General features: G+C 37.7%; 1 protein-coding gene across 2 annotated transcripts in view; it reads left to right on the top strand.

The window, feature by feature from the left end:
- The window catches only part of TRIM66 (tripartite motif containing 66), a 54,028-nt gene extending 36,930 nt beyond the window's left edge, over window positions 1-17,098 (top strand). For both annotated transcript variants that reach the window (XM_021300406.2, XM_021300394.2), the window contains 10 exons: window positions 2,415-2,687; window positions 2,897-3,125; window positions 6,478-6,544; window positions 7,247-7,421; window positions 8,185-8,492; window positions 10,005-10,128; window positions 11,661-11,735; window positions 12,901-13,053; window positions 13,650-13,868; window positions 14,184-17,098. In XM_021300406.2, coding sequence (XP_021156081.1) covers window positions 2,415-2,687; window positions 2,897-3,125; window positions 6,478-6,544; window positions 7,247-7,421; window positions 8,185-8,492; window positions 10,005-10,128; window positions 11,661-11,735; window positions 12,901-13,053; window positions 13,650-13,868; window positions 14,184-14,246 — 1,686 coding nt within the window. In that variant the 3' untranslated portion in view covers window positions 14,247-17,098. The remainder of the gene's footprint in view (window positions 1-2,414; window positions 2,688-2,896; window positions 3,126-6,477; window positions 6,545-7,246; window positions 7,422-8,184; window positions 8,493-10,004; window positions 10,129-11,660; window positions 11,736-12,900; window positions 13,054-13,649; window positions 13,869-14,183) is intronic.
- Window positions 17,099-17,364: the final 266 nt, after the last annotated feature.

Here is a 17,364-nt window from a genome sequence, read left to right as displayed (position 1 = left end):
TTCTAAAAATTTTAGTTATAATAATGTCTTATGCATGTGTCTATTGCTTTTCTTCTGCAGTTGGAGTTGTCCCAGTGACTACTCCCAGTAAGTAAACTTGTTTCACCGAAGCCAGGAGTAATCCTACCACAGCCTCAGCGAGACTAACATTTTGCCTACAGTGCATAGAGTTACACCGAGATGCATCTTCACAGGGTCAGGTCTCTATCCCTAATAGCTGATGGCATGCTCTTGTAACATAAGTAAAGCAAGATGCATGTAGTGATTAGAAGAAGTGAAGAGCTGCAAGGTCTTCAGTTAATGTACTGTCCATTTCCAATGTAACACAGTTTTAGGTAGTTCCTATTGACTTGGACAGGAATTTGTGGATGCCTCGTGCTTTTGAGCATCTAGCTAAATAAGTATTTAATTACCTCACAGAAACTTAATTAATACTTACAATGGACTTTGAAATAAAGGGAAAAGGCAAGGCTGATTACAGTCCGTCTGTTCAGTTCAAGCGTGGATTCTGCTTATTTATTTTATTTTCTGTAAGTGGCATGAGAACAATTCACGTTTTTGGTCTTTGTGGACTTCTTTAGGATATGTGACCATGAAAGCTGGGTTCCTTTCAGACCTACATATATTCCTTTGGTTTGAAAGGTGAGCGTTCTTTGAGTATATGGAAAATTGTGACTCAATCAATGCATTTCCTCATTTGCTGTGTGCTAGTTTTCATCTCAAATATAAGATAGGAAGAACATATTTGACTAGTTCCAGCTGGTTCCAAGAAGTTATTATAGCTCAGACAGCTTAGATTCATTTGCCTGAAGAGGAGGAAAATGGCAAATGCCCTGTACTCTTGGAAGTGCCTTCTACAGACAGGACTGTTTAAAACAGGCTTACTAGAGCACTATGTGGTAGAACGGCACAGACCTTCCCAAGTGTCACGGAAGAGCTGATCTTTTTCTGTATCAAAAGGAGGCTATTTTGTTTCATTGAATATAAGAGGTCACTGTTGAGGCAAAGCTCCTACTTCAGTGTCTCTTGCAAATTGAGGAAAAGGAAAGTAAATTACATCCTTAGGTAGAAATTAATGTCTGCGGACAGAGTGCTCTCTTAGCGCAGAGGTGATATGCATTGCAAGTAGAGGAATTCAGGATTGATTCTTTGGCATTATGTTGGATTTACACAGGCACAATTGACAGCTCAATCTAGGCTACTGTCTTTACCACTGTTGGATTAAGATGGACACAGGTATCAAAATCCAAAATGGAGTAACAGTTGAGAAGAATACTAATTAAATCTAGGAAATGGGTCCTGTCTCAGATTCACTTCAAAGTCACAGGCCCCTAGCAGGGGCCTCTAATTTAGACTCTAACTCTAATTTAGATGCAATCAACACAATTCTTTTGTCTTGATTTATGTTATGAGTGCTACTTGCTGTATTGTAGTCAAACAAAAATTATTTATTCGGTCAGTTTTCAAGTGTGAAACCCCAATAAACTATCATGAGATAAATGGAAAATTACATATTCAAGTGACACATCTGCATACTTCTTAAAACTGCTTGTATTTGCTTCATATAGATGCTAGAAGAGTCCTGATTTCAGCACAGTCCCACATTCCTGGATGTAAGGCAGCTTAAGGAACTCACCTAGATACGAGGATTTACTTTGTTTTGCATAACAGTATTCCTGAGGTTTTGACAGTGACAAATCACGAGACAGTAGAAAAGACATGTTGCTAAAACTATTTCAGAGACTTGGGTGAATATTCTCTTTCTTTTGGAAATTAGACATGTACATCTTTTCTTTGTTAGTACATGTAAGATGTTTCTCGAGTTACACTATGATATTTAAAGGGCAAATGCGTTTAAATGGGATGGATGCACTAACTAGCATAAAGTTTTTGGCATCAATAACTGTAACAATAATTTCATCCACTTGTGTCAGATCCAAATAATATTTCTTCTTGATTTTCTTTATAAATGAAGTCATATGATGATTTTTTAATAAGATGATAAAATTTCTGATATTATCTTATTTCTTCTGGAATAACTTAAGAGAAGCTAGTGGGTTTATATCAAGGATTAATTTAATACAATATTCTACATGCTTAGTTTTCCCATTCATTGTAGGGAGTTAAAAATCAGGTTCCCTTGGACTGATCAAAGGAAGACATTGTTTGTAAATCATAGAATAATAACCTAGGTGTCTCCTTTTCCAGTTTTCAGTTTTAATGGCAGAAACTCTAAACCTTTTGGAAATGGTATAATATTACAGTAGATACTTTCAGGCCCTCATGATGTAACTGGTATATTCTGTATAGGTGAAAGAGTATCTCATCCATTATGGAAAGAAAGAATGGTAGCATTTTGCTGCTGAAAAGCTTACTGACCTTTTAAAAAAATATTTTTATTTCTGTCCTGCCAGCGTTCAGCATCCTTAAGTGTTGTGGGCTTTTCAAACAGTTTAGAAATGGAATTACCTTCAACAAGATCATCTAGCTCAGCCGATCCACAGATTCGAGGAGCAGCTGCTATAACTCTTGGCCTCTCCCCGAATGCCCTTTGTGACTGTGATACTGCACCAGAGTCGATTCCCAGTTCCAACTTGACCTTGGGCAGAGCTCCAAGTGACCTGAGCCCCAGGGTAACTGCTGACCTCGCACCAGGTGATGCACTTCAGGGCAGCACTAAGTGCAAGGTAAGAATCACTCAAATTCCTCTACTGAAAGAGAATCTGCTTTCATTGATAGCACATGTTATTGTTAGGCAGTCAAAGGCAGCCATTTCAGTAAGTGAATTTTTCCTTATCTGGTATTTGAAGACTGATTACAAATTATTTTCTTAAGATGGAAAGAAAGAAAACTAATAATAAAATTTGATTTTTTTTTTTTTTTTTTCCTCCTGAAGCTGGAAAATGAAGACTTCATTATTGTAGATCATCCCCTAGAAAACAGCTTGGCTACTGCTAGGCAAGATGTAGTTGATGAATCAAGTTTTTCTATGCAAAATATTCTGGAAGAACCTATTAATCTTTCAATCAAAAAATCTCAACATTGCACTTCTCCTTCTGAACTGCTCAGCAACAGTTCTTTCCTGCCTGTGAATGCCAGAATGGAACAGCTTAGAAGCAAAGAAGGTACCCGTCTTTTCATTATTTAGTTTAGGATTTTAGTCTGTCTTTCTTAGCACTGTGCATTGCAAGCATTGCAAAGCAGCATGCTTATTAATATACTTGCATATAAATGTGCTTTTCCAGCAAGCTTCAAATAATATCAGAGTACTTAGTCCAATGGAAAAGTGTGTTTGATCTCATTTGTGGAGGAAAAACATGAAAATGATATGCCTTGCATTTGTAACATCCTTCATCTATGAATCAGAAACAAGCGTGTCTATGTGAAGTACCTGGAGCATTAGTTCTCTTAGAAGCACTCCTGTTAATGAGACCTGCAGTTATGACTATTGAAGAGCTGTTTTGAAGAATCCAAATTCAATTAAAAAAAGAAATTGCTTCCAAAATGTAATATGCCTTCTGCTGAGTCCTTCACATCAATGGCATAGCAAATTTTTCTTAGGTTAATATATTGCACAGTATGTGCTTTTGCTTGGCTCTGTCTACTGTATAACACTGCCTTCAGCCAAGACCTATTTCTTCAGCCTTAATGGAGAATTAGACCTTACTCAACTCTTTTCATGGGCAAATTGCTGGCATCCTGTGCTACACTGTAAAGCCTCATTCCTGAAAACTCTGAAAGTCAATGGGACTATTCATGCAAGCAAGGGATTGCAGGATCAAGCTGTTATCCTGTGACTTATGCCAATATTTGGCTGCTTTTCTCCGTAAAAGATGAATTAATAATTGTATCTCTGTGCTGTATTTTTATTCAGAGAATTCTAATTAGTACAAAGGAGCCCTAGCTCAGTGAGCCAAGGAGATGTATTTGTCTTCTCTTATATGTGCTATGCCAAATTGTGGTAATTATGCCACAATCATTTGTGTGAGTTGTAAGAATCAGGCACACCCCTAAAAAGCTGTGCCTCAATCAGGCTTAAGTGTCTCTGAGAGGAGCAGCTTTGTAGTATCTGGTTTGGGTTGTGTGACACTATACACAGAAAGCAGCCCCAACATACAGAATCTCACAATCTATAACAAACGTTACAAATTTGTTCTGTGCAAAACATGGGTCCTGTTGTGCAAGAGGATGGGAAGACTAGAGTATTGAATTCAGTGGTGCTGCTTCTTTACAAGGCAGGCTCAGGAGTGAGCAATTCCCATCCTGCTCTCCCTGTTTAAACGTGCGCAGTGAGGAGAGATGTGAGGGGATGCAGTCACCATGTGCGGAGTGCACAGCAAGAGAGATTAGCTCTGTTGCAAGGCAACATTATCTTTGGTAGTGGCTCTCAGTAGGACTTACTGGCTTCGGCAGTGCTGGGCTGCCAAACCCCACTGCTTCTGGTATGTATTTCCAATGACTTATCCTTTTCTAATATAAAATCTAAACATTTCATCTTAATTTATAACAAAATACTTCTTACCCTAGCCCCAAGGGATGTGGTAACATTTGTACATAATTTCATCATTTTTCCTCTTACAGCCACTTTTCTTCTTATCATGGCTTGTGTAAACACCCTCCCCTCTCCTTTTCTTTTCTAGACTAAACAAATCTGATTATTTCAGTCTCTCCTCATGGGTCAGGATTGTGATTATATTAAAACCACCTCATTCCTGCTGTGCTGTTCTGGGTTCTCTGCAATTAAGGAGTGCTGCCCACAGCCAAATGCAGTGCTGCAGCTGGGGCCTCTGGGGTGCTGTGCAGAGCCAGGGTATCAGCTTCTTGTGTTTTGCATTCCTCACTGGTGGTAACGCACTGCAGGATGGCATTTGCTTTTTTGCAGCAGCAGCATTACATGGTTGACTCACTTGTAGTGAATGGTCCACATCATTAACCCTTAGTTCCTTCTACAGAACTGTTCCTTAGTCGGTTATCTTCATTTGTGATTACATTCATCTGATCCTTTGTAAGCATAATACTTACGGTTATCTCAATTCAAGCTTACTGATTTAGGAGACTTTTTCTTTCTCTGATGTTTAAAAATAATTTTTTAATTGTAAACATTTGCCACAATGATTGCAACCCCTCTATTTTGGTATTTTCCACAAACCCTTCTAGTTTGGTATTTTCTGTAAATTTTCAAGGTACTATTATTTCATGAACCGAATTGCTAACAAAAATGTTGATTAATATTAGGAACCCAGCACCACTGGAACATCCTCTGGTTTGACAGCATGCAAAGGAGCATACTCCTTCAGCTCAGTGTGCAGTCAGCTTTTAGTAATTCTGTCCAGATACATGACTACCACCCTTCACCTGAGCAACAATCACAAGAAAATAACACTTTAGGAGTGATGTGACATGCAACTTTCCTTGGCAGTCTTGATTGTATTGTGTTTCCTGTAGCTGGGAACAAGAGTATCTTACAGGCATGGTGCTTGCAAGCCATGAGTTGGGTACCGTTGACCTGAGCTAGATTTTCTTTAAAAAAACATGTTTTCCTGGCACTACATATCTCCAGATAGCCATGATATTGGTTTGTTTTCTTGTTAGTATTGTCTGCATCAAACTAATTCCTAAAAAAAGAAGGAGTTACTATGAAACTTGCCAGTGGACTGGTATTTCTGAGGGCATCTATTGGGACATTAATCTCTACTCCATCCCATCTATCCAGAGTTGGTTTGTTTCTCTTGTGTCTAGTATCAGCCAAGAGCTACAGTCACTTATGTGCTTACATAAAGGATAGTTCTGAATTCATGTGTTTATATTAGGTGTTTAAAAGATGCATAGATTGAGGCTCTTAGGGATGTGGTTTAGTGCTGGATTTAGGTTATGGTTGGACTTGATGATCTTAAGGGTCTTTTGCAACCAAAAAGATTCTATGATTCTATGTCACATAGGTTGGAGGATAGAAAGGAAACATACAGTGTAGCTTTTGTCCCTCAGTGACAGATGAGAGACACAATTTCCTTCCTGTTTTCAAGTAACTAAAATGATCTAGAAGCATCTTTCATGGAGCAGGAGACCACAGAGACTTCCTGAGCCTTGGGGGTTCAGGCCTCAGTAGGTCTGTTTTTCTCAAGTGAAGGTTGTATAGCGAAGAGGATTACTTATGTTATTGCATGTATATGGATGAATGTGGCATGGCTGTGTACATATGTAATTCTCTGGGAATGTAACCATTATGACAAAATATTTTGGAAAGGCTTCTCATATCCAGTACGGAAGCTGCGGTTAAAAAAAAAAAGAGAAAGACAAAGACTGTATCCCAGAATAGAAAATAGCATACACATTTTCTATACATATAGATGAAATGCTTCCATAATTCACTTATGATATCATATTAAATACCAGTCAGAAGTGCATGAATATTGAAGTACTTTCTACCCTAATCTGACTCTGATATTATAAATATTTTATTCATTTTCTTATCTTCAGTTCCAGATTCCAATAGCTATGAAAAGGAACATTTTGAAATGGATATGAAAAGCAATCAGAATGTCAGGTAACGGGGTATTTTTTTTTAATACAAAAGTACTGCCCATAAAATTTTATGCATGTATTTAGATAATTTGTCATACTTAATGAAAACGGAGAACTTAAAAAGAGTGCTGGACTCCGTACAGATAAAAATTCTGAAATTCTCTTAAACTTAAAAACAACAATTTAGAAGATGCGTTGAGTTCATGTATTTCTTTTATTCTGTATAACTTTCCAAAGTGAATAAATATTTGCAAAGTTATCTCATCTGAACAATTAGAAACTGTTTAGCCCCAGTTAATCCTAAAAACAATAATAGGAACAGGATTAATATTATCTCAACAATTTTATACAATTTTGTTTTCAGCTACAGCTGTGATAATATTCTAAAGTAAAGTTGATGATGCGCTGTGTTCCTGCTTGAAACGAGCCACATTGAAAAGTATCACCACGACAAACTGGAATAAATAAAACAAAAATATACGGAGAATGGCAAAGTTTTAGTACAGAAGTTAGTGATGCATTTTCACGTATGATTAATTTAAAATAATTGTATTCACATTTCTTAAGGAATTGACATGTGAAAAAAACCCCGTATTTTCCGTGTTTAGCCAGCAGAGTCACTGTGACAAAGGAAAAGGAGCACAAACAATAGTGCATGAAAAATGTTGAAACTGAGTAGGGAGGAGAATTTTGTGGAATATGACCTGTGTCATTTTTATTGTAGACCTGACATTAAGGAGCAGAAGATCCCCTATGTGCGACTGGAACGTTTAAAACTATGTATATCAGAAGCAGGGGAGCTCCCAGTGTTTAAGCTCCAGCCACAGGACAATGAGCAGGAGGGTAATTTCCTCCTAATCATTGAATGTGGGACTCAGTCTTCAAGTTTGTCTATAAAAGTGAGTGGAATTTCCTTGAGGCTTTACCTGCTTTTCTCTCCTTTATCCCCCTGGCTTGTACCCACAGTTTCTAAATATAATTATACACTAAAGAAGTCTTAGTTGATTTCACCCTTGGACAATTCTGTGATGGGTTGAAGTAACAGAGAATGCAGCTTTTAGTTTGCCTGGGACTTCCAGTTCTGAGAAGTCTGCCTCTGGGATTGCATAGTTGTAGTGTATTTATATTCTAGCAAACAAGCTGGTTTGTCTGTCTGGTTACAAATATAGGATAAATACCTTAAAACTGACCTGAATGCATATTTGTGTGATAAGAACAGATGCCAGAAATAGCATAGTAGATTTTTAAAATCTTTGTATTCTGTTTCTTCATTGGAGTCTCGAGTGTGAACTTCTTTCCACAGAAAGAAACAGGAATTTCTGATGGGAGCAAAAAACTATACTGTTTGTTTGTTTGTTTTGAGCTGTTTACTTTAAAATTTTCAAATAAGATTGTAAAGTGTCCTGTTTCTATCATCTGTGATATGAAATATTAACAGCTCATTCACAGTACTATTACGTTGTGGTATGTGGAGGAAATGACCAAGGTGACCTGGCCAGACAGTGGCAGACACTGAGCTGAGCATGGGCCTGCTGAACCCCCAGTTCCGCCTCTGGTAAAGGTCACTGCAGAGAAACCGTTTTGTCTGCAGATAACCACCGCTGTTGTATACTTGTGTATGAAAATGATGATTGTGTGATGCCAGATTTTTCTTCCTTCAAGATAAATAACACTAGTCCACCTGAAGGACTGAATTCTGAAGAGGAGAACTCAGAGAACAGAAAATTTCTTATATCCCAGGCTGCAGGACAGACACAATCTGCTCCTGTAGATATACCATCTTTGGATCAGAAGCTCAGCAATGGCATCTCTACCATGAAAAAATCTCCAGTTACTCAGGAAGTCAATCCGATTGAAAATGAGGATTTCTGTGCTGTGTGTCTTAATGGAGGAGAACTGTTGTGTTGTGATCGCTGCCCCAAGGTCTTCCATCTTTCCTGCCATGTTCCGGCCCTGCTTAGCTTTCCAGTGTGAGTATGTATGACATTTTGCTAATGTGCTCAGTTTCTGTTCACTGCCTTGGGGCAAAATATATCCTCAGGGATGTATATGTCAACCTTACATGAGGACTGCATCTCTCACTTGCCTTTTTCATTACTTTTCTTGCAAAGGGAAGAATTGTCTTACACATTTGGAACTAGATTAATTATTAACAGGAACAATTTCCAGCCACGTATGCCCTTTCTGCAGTTAGCTGGCCAGTACGACAAAAGAGCTTGTGGACCTGAGCTTTAAAAACATTCTTAGGACTTACTGGAGAAAAATAAAATCCTAACTCTCATGTAACATCTGTGGTGTAGGTGTCAGCTCTTCTCTTCAAGAACAGTGCCTAGCACAAGTAAAGGGCAATCAGTGAGTTTATATTCAGTTTGCTAGCTGGTTTTATGGGAAATTCAGGATTACTGGGGCTTTTGTGGAAATGTTTAGAACATTGCTTTCCCTAAGACGTACATTCCCTAGCAACTTGTCACAGATTAATTGTATGTGACAAAGAGCCAGAATTAGATACACGTCCACATATCAAACTTTAAAAGTGAGTCTGAATAATGTGTGTTGTTAGTGTTATATAATTCTGAATTCTGTTACAAATCATTGCACAGTGTGATCAGAAGCTACTTCATTTGTTCCACACATATACAAATAACATGCTCAGCTGAGAAAAATACATTGTGAGATATTAGTTTGAAGATTCTGATGTGTTCTTTTTGTTCAAAAAGTTATTAAAGAGGAAAAAGCCAAGAGATGGAAATTCCCACTAAGTAATTTTTAAACCTGCAGTTTCAAAACAATATGAAAACAAAATTTCCTTTTAAAATAAACTTTCTAAGCAATGCTAAGTTCTAATGAAGTAAATTAATCTCCTTAACTAAAGTTCTGTATTTATCGTTGTTTAATATACCTTAATCTGTAGCTATTTATGCCATGGTGTTGCAGAAGTTGCATCACTGCCTCAAGAAATTGTTCAGTGGATCTACTAGGAAGGACACTTACGCCCATACAGAATTATGTCAACTTGGTTTGAGAACCAATGTGCTTGCACAAATTATAACCTTTTCTGATAATGTTGATTCCTTAGATAAATATGTCAGTTATCATATCAATTAATAATTGATACATCAATTATCAAACAAATCTGGTTTTATCTTATGACACAACTCTTGGCTATTTTTCCTTTATATCTTTTTATAAAACAGTACTTGAATCAGTGCAGCTGCACATACTGTTGGTACATGATTTCAAACACTACTTTGTCTTTTTCTTTGTAACAAAAAAAGTGCAATGAGTAGAATCTGAAATTGTCACACTTCTAATTAGATTCAAATCTCTTGAAGAACATCTAGTACAATGGGCTTCAGGTTGCCTGCTGTTGTATTACTAGTTAAGGATGAGACTTATTTCCAAATACAGTGATTCCTGAGGTTTGTTATTTGACAAGGTTGCTGAAAAAACTTGACACAAGTTTTTGGTTTCTTGTTTTGTAGGGGAGAATGGGTGTGCACACTTTGCCGTAATCCAGTGAAACCAGAGGTAGAATATGACTGTGAAAACACACGCTACAGCCACAGCTGTAATGCACAATGTGGACTTGATGACTGTGACCAGAAGGTGGGAATAATTATATATTTTACTATTTAGAAAAGGACATATGATCTCAGCACGAGGCTTTGCTTCTTCACTGGAAAGATGACTGTTCTGATTTGGTTGCTACTTGAAAGTTTCAGAGAGTAATAAATACCACAAAAACATTGTTAATATTTAGTTGTATCATTCTCTTCTATCTAGACATTGCTGCTCCATTTTAAAATTAATGACATGGTATAAAAAGATGAAATGGGCAGATCTGGATTTCCTTACTCCTTTGAACAGGGAAGCCTCACTCAGCAGTAGAGCTAGGTTTCCTCAGTCAACTTTGCCTGGCTTTCTGCCACTACATCTTTTTCCTTAAGTACCTGGGACCTTCTCAGATATCTACTTAGGCCACTTGCAATGGCATTTTTGTTTATGTAGTCACTTTTTGACTTTTAGTTGGATTGAAATAATGAGACAGTCTTCATATGTGCCATTAATCCCCCTGAAGATGACATTTAGGCACTGTTAACTCAGCCTAGATGAAAGTTTCTCTCTTCCATTCCCATTACCAGTTTTGTCTACCAAATCACTCATGAAAAAAGGCCTTTTCTTAAAGTACACTTGGTACTTGGAAGTCAATTTCTGAATAAATGTCCTGTATATATTGGTGACAGCTGGACAGGGAGGCTAAGTCCACACAGCTGAGTGCAGATGTTGAGCTGGCCCTGCACAAATGAAGCCAAGAAAAAGGCACTGGTTCTTAGACCACTGGGGCCCCTTGGCAAGGCCTATGATCATAGCCACAGCACTGCTCTAATTCATCCATGATGCTTCCAGACCTTAGTTATACTGCTCCTAAAGAGTTGGACATAACTTCTTGACATTGATGTGATCCCTGTTTCTATTGGATTGGGTACAACAAGCCAGAAATAGTTGAGACCTGGGTCTTGATTAATGAGGCTCTGTTTAGGAAGAGTTAATTAGAGATTCCATTGCTTGTGAGCAAACATGATTTGTAATGTTTTTGTAGTGCATTTTTTTTTTTTTTTTGCATCTGTGAAAAAAATCAAAGACTTAAAGTATTTTACAAGTTTATGGTGATTAAACGTATATACAACACTACCAGCTACCTAACTTACATCCATTCGTATGAGTGGATATGAATAATGTTGAAACATTTTCCATTTAACTGTTTCTACACTGTTGCTCCTGTTCTTTTAGTCAAGAGCCAAGGAATGGATCTGGACTGCAGAAAGGAATTAGTGATAGTGACGAATTCCCAAGAGTTTCTGGGAAAGATGCATGCATGCCAAAAAAAAAAAAAAAAAAAGAAAAAAAAAAAAAGTGATGTTTCTTTTCTTGTATTTTTTGACTATCCTCACTTTCAAAACTATAAAAATGCTATGAGGCAAAACATCCCTCAGGTTAGAGTGAAGTGTGTCATTTCGCATCAGAAATGCCAGACTACATGAAAACTCCTCTTGTTCTTAGTACGATTGATCAACTAAGGGCAAGAATGAAACTCACTTGTTTTGTATTAAAATGTATTTCAAATTTGGCTCCCACAGAAGTGTGAAAAGCTGGTACTTTTCCTGTTCTGCAATAGTATGAGCCTCCCATTCCATGAACCTGTCAGCCCCCTGGTAAGTACTGCACACCCATGGGTCAGAGGGAATCCAAAAATCCTGTGGCACAGCTTGCGAGTTTCTCCTTTTTCTTATTGAAAGATGCTTTTTTTTTTTTAATAGTATTGCTTCCCAGGGAGGGGTAGATGTTTCCCTTTAGCAAGTGCTTTTGAAGGTGCCGGGTTGGAGGCGGGTAAATGCCGGTCAGTGTTCTCAGGCCAGGTTTGGGTGCCAATGTGAGATTCTGGTAGGACACTAAAGGTATATGAGGGGTTCCAGTGACTCAGTTGACTTGCTGTATACATGGAGAATGTTTCACTGCCAAAAGAGGGGTCTGCTCTAGAAATAACCTGGACTCTCTCTTTTCTGGTGTTTTGCGAAAAGGTGGCAATGTGACTCTTTTCAGGGGGATATGTACAGACTGCACTTTCATCCATGTACTCAGCATTTGCAGTTAACTGGCAATTTTTTGGAAGATGTAGTTTCATGTTATTGTAACAATAGAACACAATGTGAAACAAGTCAGAGGAGGAAAATGAGAGAAAAAAAAGGTTTTATGTGAATTAATAGGACTAATAACAATATAAAAAGCATTCCTTGTAATAAAGCTTGCAGTGAACTTACGGAACACATTACCTAACAGGTAGGTTTTGACCCAGAAAGATTTAAGGAGTGGGATATCCTGGTAGCTGGTGCCCATTGAAAGAGACTTCTGTTGAACTTTGAAAAGAGTGCATGGATATGCATGCATATGCATGAAAAGAATGCATATTTTTTAATCTTGGCAGTCTACTTCTCACAGTATCAGCTGCCAGTATTTCAGCACACCATTTTTATAACTGCTTGGGGGAAATGTTAGTTAACTGTCAATGTTACATGGATTATTGATTATGGTTAAATGACAATATTTATATCTGGGGATAAACTTTAGAGAGTGCAAATAGCAGAGTAGTCACTGAAGTGTGCTATTTTCAAAATCAGTCTTGCAACAAATATGTTTTTAATCAAACTGAAAAACACCCAGGAAGATGATGTGCAAGTGTAGGCACCGAAAGACTAGAGCTGTCTTTCTTGATGCAGGGAATCCTCTCCAGTGTCTTTTGCCCAAATTTGGATAGAAGTTACCACAGAGGAAATGTTCTAATTAAAAAGGTTCCATACCTGTGTTTTATTCTTATTGCAGGCTCGGCATTATTATCAGATCATCAAAAGGCCAATGGATTTGTCAAGCATACGAAAAAAGTTGCAAAAAAAGGACAAGTACCACTATTCTGCACCTGAGGAACTTGTGACTGACGTGCGCCTCATGTTTTGGAACTGTGCAAAGTTCAATTATGTAGGTTTCTAAAACAGGTACTGGGGGGATACAAATTAGAGGGTTGCACTTTTAAGCTGTCACACTGGTGTTACTATTGGTTCCATTGACATCAGATATGGGATTCGGATAAACAGAAGTATTAGTGAGTTTTACTCTTTGGAAATTATTATTAATTTTTTTAATGACAGAATTGGAGATATATATGGATTTGAGAATTTGAGATACATATGATCTGAAATTAAAGAGGGGCATCTTAGCGGACAACTTTTTGGAATACCAAGTTTACTGTGAGAAGCCAGTCATAGCCAGCAAAATAGCTAGGTAAAATTCAGGTGCATAGAAACTCTTAAGCAATGGTGACTGCTATTCTTTCTAGTTCACTGCACTTCTCTTTTTCTTAGAGGTGCAGAAACGTGTTCCTTAATAGCAACATCTGGTTCTTACTCACATTGCAAATGCAGAGGGACTAATGGGCTGTAGAAAGTGCACAGAAGACTAATGGAGACGTAGGAGACAGAAGCAAGGCGAGACATTAGGGTAGGGTAGACATTTGGGTTTGATCCTAAATGATTTCCGTGTGCAGTAACACTGAATGGTTATTTATTCTCTTACAGCCAGATTCAGAGGTTGCTGAGGCCGGACGATGCCTAGATGTATTTTTTGAGGGCAAACTGAAGGAGATTTATCCAGATAGGCATTTTCCTTCAATGCAACAAGAAGACTCTGATTCTGAAGAAGTGGAGAGTCAGAATAGCAACATACCGTCCCAGGATTTTCTGTGGCCATCCTATGGACAGGAGTGCATTCAGCCTAAAAGGAGACGGCGCCATGCTGTAAGATTGCAAAAGCAAAAGCATTTGGTTGCTAAGTGGCCACCCTGCTAATTCTGTTTACAGCTACTGATGGGAAGTTTTGACAGGGCTGTATGGGAAAACTGTGAAGCTTCTATCACAGAGATGTGACCAGTTCTACAATTTTATGTCAAGATCCTCTGAGTGGAATAAAGTGTCAGTTCTGTATAAATGTGGGAGCATGAACAACTGAAGTCACTCAGGCCACACCGTCATCTTCCTAGCAGAAAACTCTGTCAAGATTTTTGAAAAGACTAAGCCCTCTAGCCATTGACTGTTTGTTTCCTTTGTACACAGGAAAGTGAGAAAACTAAAAGAATGATGTTTCAGCCTTCCTCAGGAATGATCTTCTCAAGATAAGAGACTTGCTATGAGGAATCCAACAGCATAACTGACAAGAGTTAAGGTGTGTGGGAGGAAAGCAAAGCACTTGGGCTGTTTATTTAAACTCTTCTAATCTGCTGACCATATGCCTTATTTCTAGATCTTGTGGGTAGATAACAGATCCAAAGTGTTTGAATCTGTCAATATTCAATCTGTTAAATCACGTATATGTTTTGCAGTGTTTACACGGAAGTCCTAATGTTTTGGTGATAGGTAATTATGATTAATAAAAAAAGTAACATGCTAATAATATCTAATACTGCAGTACCATTTTATAATCTGTTCAACATGACATCTCTATTTTATAGAGCACAGGTAACCATGTAATAATCTTGCAAGCTCAGTGTGAATGTTGGCCATGCTTTGTGATGAATACAGTGTGTAGTCAGAAAAACCATAATCATGTTGTCTAATTCAACAATTTTTTGTGGGAGCTTGGCTGCTCAAGGCCTATGAGATACAGTCTAATGTGATTATCTGATTAGCTGTTTCTTTTGAAGCAGGGCATTTTGATTAGATCATGAAAGAACAAGTGTTAATAGTGCTAATACTAGGGCTCTGTGTGAGCTCTTTCTGAGTGCATACTGGATGCTCTGTTTGCAAGGAATGACTCTTCTGGCATCTTAATCATATTCAGTAAAGCAGTGTGAGATTTCTCGGGTCTCAAAGGTCACATTTTTATACAACCCAAGCCTGTTGTTTTTCTTTAAAGTAGATATTGGAATTCAGTAAATTAACTATGAAGCAAATTACATGGTTATAGAAGTGCCTATAAAATAAAGTCATATATTCCTGATTTTCTCTTTGCTTATTTCTTGTAGTTGTGATTATCAACAGTACTAGAAGATGATGATGATGTGTATATGTAGAAGCTCAAACAGAATGAAAGGATGTCTTAGCTTTTTTTTTTTTCCTATCTTAAATTCCACAATGCGTTGGCAGAATATCACCAAGGGCCAGAAGAGCAAGTTTAGAGTTAACTAGAACGAAGGGTAGCATGTAGTTGTAGAGCCTGAAGGGTGAGATAGGTAATGACATGACACCTGATCAGAGAGTGATGGTTTATAAGCTGCTTCCCACCTCTTCCAGAAGCAGGTGGGCCAGATCTTTGTGTGGCCAGTGCTTTCTTTGTGTGTGTGAGGGCATCTTCCTCCTTAGAGTTCTGCCCAGCAGTGTAAAGCTGGGTGGTGGTCTGTCCCTGAGGGAGAAGGGTTGTTGCAGATCTCAAATACAGCTCAAGTTCCTTTTAATTAGGTTTCTGTAAACAAAAATGATATTTTCAGCATAGTTTATATGGGCTATTTGGTCTGGTAACCATATATGTTTTTTAGATAACACTTTAAAGTAAAGGTTTATATATGAAATAATAAGACATGAATGTTATATTCTACTATCCATGTGACTTGCCATTAATTTGGTAGTGAGCTAATGTTTTGTTTTCTTTGAAGAAATGAAAATCTGGATATTATAAGCTGACTGAAAAACTGTGAGATGAAGGAACAGCCTTTACATTTTCTATATGTGAATTCCTATGCGTTTGCTTTTTGTCAAACTCCTGTTCTCAAAACAGTAAGTGTCTTGGCACAGATAAATGAGTGCAGGTTTGTAACTGAATTAATCACCCTTATCTGTGCTACAGGTATCACCTTTTCTCAGTTGGTAATTAATTTCTCCACCAAAGACCCATCTTGTACCATTTATAGTGCAAAACTGATATGCTATATAGCCTTCATCTAAGGTCAAAGGTAGAAATAGGAGACACTGTTGGTGAATTCCTTTTTCCCTGGAAAAGCAGAGTCAACAAGACCCTACTTCTGTTTCTTAAAGGCTGTAAGTTTGTTAACTGTACCAATAGTTTTGGATAACACCTGTTTTAATAAAATTTATCCAGGGTATATTAAACCTTTATTAAAAATAGAAGTGTAGCAGTTTGTCATCATATGTAAGATACTCTTTGGATGTGTGCTGACAGGACTCTATAGCCTGAGCACTCTTAAGGCTAACTTTGGGTTTGATTACTTCTCTAAGGCATAGTAACAGTTTAAAAAATACTTATAAGCCTCACGTCATGTTGTTAAGCAGAACAAAAACTGAACTCATGCCTATGACTTCACATACTTTCAGACACAAATTTGTGGGTCAGCAACTGTGAGAACAACAGTATCTGTCTTGGATGTTACCTTAAAATTGCTGGCTTGTTGCTGCTGCTGGACACCACACCACCAAGGCATACTTGTGGCATTTACTGTGTTGAAGTCCAATTGTATGCTGGTGATGGCACTAACAGGTATGACAGGAAGGGTCTCCTAAAATCTAACAGCCCAAGTGGCCCAGAAGAGAAGCAAGCAATAGGTTATGTAGTTACTTTTCCTTTTCTCACTCAGACTGTTTCACAATCCAGAACGCGTAGGAAAGGAAGTAAAGTGGAACCCCTGATGTTTTCCACTGGAAGTAAGTATGTCAGAAACAAATGCCAGGAGCACTGTGGAAACCCCAGCAAAGGCTCCCGCAAATGCAACCAAGGGTACAATTTTCCCTTTTGTCTTTATTAACGGGTTACACGTAAAACAGGAAAATCCTCTTTGTACTTAAGCAACTGGAAAAGAGACTGATTACATTTCAGTAATAGGTCTGTTGAAGAAGAAATGACAGCTACAAATTTGACTTTCATCCCCCTACAGACAATTCCAAAGGCATAGTCTTCCAGCATCATTACAGCAGAATGGCATTAGAGTTAATACAAACAGGTATTTAACAATTCAGATTATCAAATGACTGCATGTTTTTATGTGTAATGTGCTTTGCTGAACAATAAAACTTGTGAAATGTATATTTGCACATCAATCTGAAATTTTTGCTCTGAGCACATCTGCTTTCTATTAATATATGGATGATATAACATCATTTAATACTTATTAGCTATGTTGTTTATAACTATTGATTGCAAAACTGGTTACAAAAGCACCTATGCTAACACAGGATATCGCCTTTATATTTGTGCTGGAATTTTCAATACCAAGTAGATATTTTGCCTTTTCATTTTTTCAATGAGTGTAATTTAGTGAGAACTACACATGTGATGAATGAGTAAAAA

Source organism: Columba livia, chromosome 5 (genome assembly GCF_036013475.1).
Source record: "Columba livia isolate bColLiv1 breed racing homer chromosome 5, bColLiv1.pat.W.v2, whole genome shotgun sequence".
NCBI classification, from domain to species: domain Eukaryota; kingdom Metazoa; phylum Chordata; class Aves; order Columbiformes; family Columbidae; genus Columba; species Columba livia.
This window is presented reverse-complemented; position numbering and strand designations above follow the sequence as displayed.